This window comes from Macrobrachium nipponense, chromosome 12 (assembly GCF_015104395.2).
Source record: "Macrobrachium nipponense isolate FS-2020 chromosome 12, ASM1510439v2, whole genome shotgun sequence".
NCBI lineage: Eukaryota > Metazoa > Arthropoda > Malacostraca > Decapoda > Palaemonidae > Macrobrachium > Macrobrachium nipponense.
Window position 1 is genome coordinate 58,767,368 of NC_087205.1, and position 5,274 is coordinate 58,772,641.

General features: G+C 35.0%; 1 protein-coding gene across 1 annotated transcript in view; it reads left to right on the plus strand.

The window, feature by feature from the left end:
• The first annotated feature begins 4,498 nt into the window (after positions 1-4,498).
• Positions 4,499-5,274, plus strand: part of LOC135225006 (uncharacterized) — a 15,516-nt gene continuing 14,740 nt past the window's right edge. The window contains exon 1 of the mRNA XM_064264294.1: positions 4,499-5,179. Within this exon, the coding sequence (XP_064120364.1) occupies positions 5,153-5,179 (27 nt within the window). The 5' untranslated portion in view covers positions 4,499-5,152. The remainder of the gene's footprint in view (positions 5,180-5,274) is intronic.

Here is a 5,274-nt window from a genome sequence, read left to right on the forward strand (position 1 = left end):
AATAGGCGGAGCCTCCACCAGTCACAAGTATTTTCGATGAAATCGGCCGGGGACATTTAAATGTCAGTTCCCAGGATACAGTCTAAAACCTTTTTACCTAAACTTCTCTCCGCGAATGATTAGAATGTTCACTTACGCAAGATGCAATATTCGCCCAACTTTTCGGTTTATAGTTATGTGAAACAACAAATGCGAATTGCAACGTTCCTTGTAAAGTTTATACACCTAGTTGATCAATTTCATTAAACTTGACAGAATTAGAATTTGCAGACAATACTGTTTTGACCCACGAAATCTTGCATTTATATAGCTTTCTAAATTGAATGCATTATTTACGTCAAGAAGTAATAAGATATTGTGGTCGCAAAGGGACGAAATATCATTAGTTGTAAATGGATTTACTAGGTTGAATCTTTCAGAAATGTACGAACAATGGTATCTAGCACAGATTTTTATTAATTGGAACTTAGTGAGAGCCTATATGTAAGACAAATCAAACGGAGGGCAAGCGCAAGTTACATGCAACTGTAAGATTATACGCAATTTATGCCATGACGATGAAAGTACGATGTCTTAAGAAAACTAATAGGAGTCATACGGTAGGATAAAGCTGGAAATGATACCATATGGTAAATTTCAATGTAGACGAGATAATGAAGAAAAGGGGAGATAAGAAGGCTTACATAGAAGTGTCCTCCGCACAACTCCTGGGAAGTCGTGATAGTCACGTGATAGTCAGCTGGGCTTTTGTGGGCGCTCGGTTTTCGGGAAATTCGAGGAAGTTTAGATGCAAAGTGAATGAGAACTGCTTACTGTTAAATGATGTTATTTGACAATGAGGATTTCATTTTAACATTACCATTGCATAAACAATAAAGATTTCGATGTATATACGTATGCATGTATCCCAATGACATTATATATTATTCTGTATAAAATCATCATCTTAACAAACTATATTTGACTAATGACGAACATTTCTATATAACATGCGTACATTTAGCATGCATGTATCCTTGCCTACACCCAAACCAGAAAAAAATCTTTTGAAAAACGGCGCGAGTCGAAGGGAGACGCCTCCAAAAACTTTGCGCCACAAAATATCATTTCTTTTCCGGCCGAGATTGCAGGACGATGCCTGAATTCAGGAAGGAAATGAGACCATGAGGGGCCAGGGGGGATAGAAACTTGGGGAGAGGGGAGTGGGAGGAGTTGGGTAGAGGGATGAGTAGAAGTGCCATGAGGAAAGGCAGGGGGGAGGGAGGGAGGGAGGGTGGATGTGGAGTTTAGGGGAGAGAATGAGAAGAAGTCAAAGGGGAATACAATTTCTTAGAGGTCCAGCGAATGAATATGCTAATGCAATTACGAGAGGCTGCCGTAGTATTCGGCTCTCCAAAAACGGGGAATTTTAGAGATTAGACGCTAATAACATTTCAGATGGCTAAATATTTATATTTTATCCTCTGAAGGAAAACAAGAAATTATAAACCTGAGACAAACGGATTATGTTGGCAATGCGTTTTTGCAATGCAGGCTAAGCTGGTCATTCAATCGAATGCATCCACTTATCTTGCATATTTATATCTCTAACAGAATGGCTTGATTATAATTTTACAAGAAATTCTCTCCTTTAAAATTACGTTAAAAGGTATATTGGATCAATCAACACCTTTTTTAATAACTGCTAAAGCACTTAAACACTATTATTAATAGTAATAAACCATAATTACACCAAGTATGTTAAACTAAATATCTAAGGGCTTCAGTAAATCTAAAAAAAAAGGCCTAATCATTTCAGTACTCTGCTCGGTATTTTTTCTACTGTAGCTTATTTGGATCTAAACTGTAACACTGCAGTATGTATAGTCAAAGGTTCAACCCATCAAGACGACATAATAAATGAGGTAGAAGACAAACATCAACCTATACATGAATGAATTGAGAAACATTACGTCTTCCTCTCGCAGTGCAAGCATATATCAGGTATTTACGATCTTTTTAATATACTATCGCTTGTGCGCATAAAAATGAGAATTAATTTCAATTAGCTTGTTTAAAAACTATAACCTTAATCATTAAAACTCACGCGAAGCTGAAGCACAAAAATTCGAAATGTAAATGAACGTCAACTAACAATTTGTACCTGCGGTACTCTTACTTTTAACTTGTACTCAGCTGGCTGGATTTATATGATGCAGTGTCATGCAACACTGCATAATGTATTTCAAGCAGTCTCACAGGAGTATAAAAGGGATGTAGATTACAATGCAAAGAAGGATCACTGGTTCTAGGCCCTTCCTAAGAGGAATTAAACTTATGATGCCAACAGAGATTCGAGGATTCCGTACCCTCATTTAGACAGCAATAACTTCAGGACAACCACCATCCAGCTGCAGATCCTATTTTACGACTCTGTTAGACCCTTCTATCCTATCTCTTCTCCAAAATCAGGAAGGCAAATATTCAGTTCTAGAAGTTTTTTGCTTTGGCTATATCATACACGTGCTTTCAGGTCTCTCTCTCCTGATATTATCAGTTGCAAGCAGTCATTGCACTAAATTTACTTTGGGCTTTGGTATTCAATGTTAAGACAAGCCCACCAACATCACTCCCTCGCACTCGTGTGTGTGTGTGTGTGTGTGTGTGTGTGGTGTGTGTGTGTATATATATATTTATATATATATATATATATATATATATATATATATATATATATATATATATATATATATATATATATATATATATATAGATATATCTATATATATATATATATATATATGGGGATACAATCCACAATGAAGTAAATTCCTCTTGTAGTTTAAAATATATAGTTCTTGTATAGGATTAGAGCTTTCGACCATCAACTGTGGTCTTGTTCACTAAAGTGTTCACTTTAGTGAACAAGACCACAGTTGATGGTCGAAAGCTCTAATCCTATACAAGAACTATATATTTTAAACTACAAGAGGAATTTACTTCATTGTGGATTGTATCCCCATTTACTTAGAGGTACGACATAGTACCTGGCTTCTGCATATATATATATATATATATATATATATATATATATTATATATATATATATATAATTATATGTATATATATATCTATATATGATACATATTACACACACACACACATATACAAATCATATATACTATATATATATATAAAAAACACACACACACACACCACACACACACACACACACACACATATATATATATATATATATATATATATATATATATATATATATATATATATATATATTGTAGCATGCATCACATCATGAAGCTATAATTTTTGCCTTCATTTCAATTTTCAGATAACTAAACGACAGATAAATAAGAATGTGAAAATATGGCGTGTTTTGAGGATAGACCATCTATTTAACCTTAAGCTATTTTCAGATAGAGTGGCAGGAACATAAGCCTATTTTGCCTTGCTGTCAAATCACAAATCAATATATATATATATATATATATATATATATATATATATATATATTACAATATATGTATATATGTATATATATATATATATATATATATATATATATATATATATATATATATATATATATATATCTATATATATATATAAGGGTTGTGTGTTTGTGCGCGCGCGTGCGTATGCATGTTGATGTATTTGTATGAAATGTATATGTTTTTTATTTGTGTGTCCTGTGTGAATGGGGAAAGTACGCGACTGCAAGCGTTCATAATTATGCAGTACACGCTTGGAACGGCAGCAAGGCGCATCAAGATTTCTCCTGGGAACGCGGAACCTACTTTTTGTCATCCACCAATCATTTATACCCTCTTCCGTCTTGGGTGAGTAGCAATATATGTCCATATCTTTCGCAAACACCTTCATGAATAATAACACTAACTGATACTCCAACTTACACAATACTAGTAATGTTTACGAAAACACTGTTAGTCGTGAAGCCTGCGATAATGGTGGAGTAACTAAAAATTGTTTGCCCCTTTACGGTCGCTTCAGATATTGGCAACTTTGGCCTTCTACAAATAAGATCACCTGCACACAAAAACTAGTCTCTGTTTCTTCCGATACCGCTTAATCAAATGAAGGCGTTACTACTCCCATCAGTAATTTATAAGCACCGAAATTGGGTTTCTGTCTGAAACGTCGACTTTATCAGTTTTAAGAATTAAATGCAATGTTCAAGACTTTTCATTTAGTTGCTTCTTCGCTTCATTCTTTTTCGGAACTTGAGTATTACCATCAACAGAGATTGGTAACCATTAAAGGCGGTAGGTAGAGACTTACCACAGTCAGGGCAAATTTCTTAGATTGCTACACACACTTGCACTCATGTAACTCGTTTGGTAATCGTCATTTCAGCCTCCCTCCTTGTGGAAGGAAATAGATAGATAGATAGACAGAGAGAAAGTGAGGGGGGTGAAAGCGGACTACGCAAGGTAGGTGGATCAGAGCATCGTGCAATCAGTTGACCTCTGGAGTTTCTCTCGGTGTAGTGCTCTGTAAACTTTCGACTGACGGGGCTGCCACAATGGCGTAACAGTTTTGAAAAACGTAGTGCAACAATATAATATTACTTTGGGAGGACGTTCAATTTGTGCATATTTCTTTCGCGCTATAAACGAAGAACTGACTAGTTCGTACGATTTTAAGGTGATCCATTGTTATACATCTTACTGAAAATAAAAGTGAATGAAGTGAATGTGGATTTACTGTAGAGTATTTCTAATGCTTTATTGTGAATACTTATAGGAAATTCTAATACAGCATTGCTTAGAAGAATCACTTAAATATCACTTTTAAAAACTTCAAAGGAAACAATGACTTGTTAAGACATTAAAGTATTAAGCACTGGACTAACTTCTAAGGGTGAACATATAGAATATCTCTATAGAGTCAGCTGCAAGGAACAACACAATAGAAGTATTTAGAAGTCAGACAACTTTTTGAATCTATGCGAGATTGGCTACCTGGCAGTGCTGCCACTAAATGTCGAAGATAACGAGTCGTGTGACAAGGTATATAAATTTCTTTGCGATATCACTGACTAGGAAAGATACAGACGAATTCATCGCAGGCGTCATCACACCTCTCAGGAGGTAAACACACCAGTCTAACCTTGAATATTGTTCTTGCTACCATGAGGCTGTTCATCCTGAGTGTATTGGTAAGTAACAACAGCATTTGAAACAATAAAAATTTGATTTTCAATAAATATCACTTATCAACTAGTAATTAATTTTTGCATATGTATTTGCACGA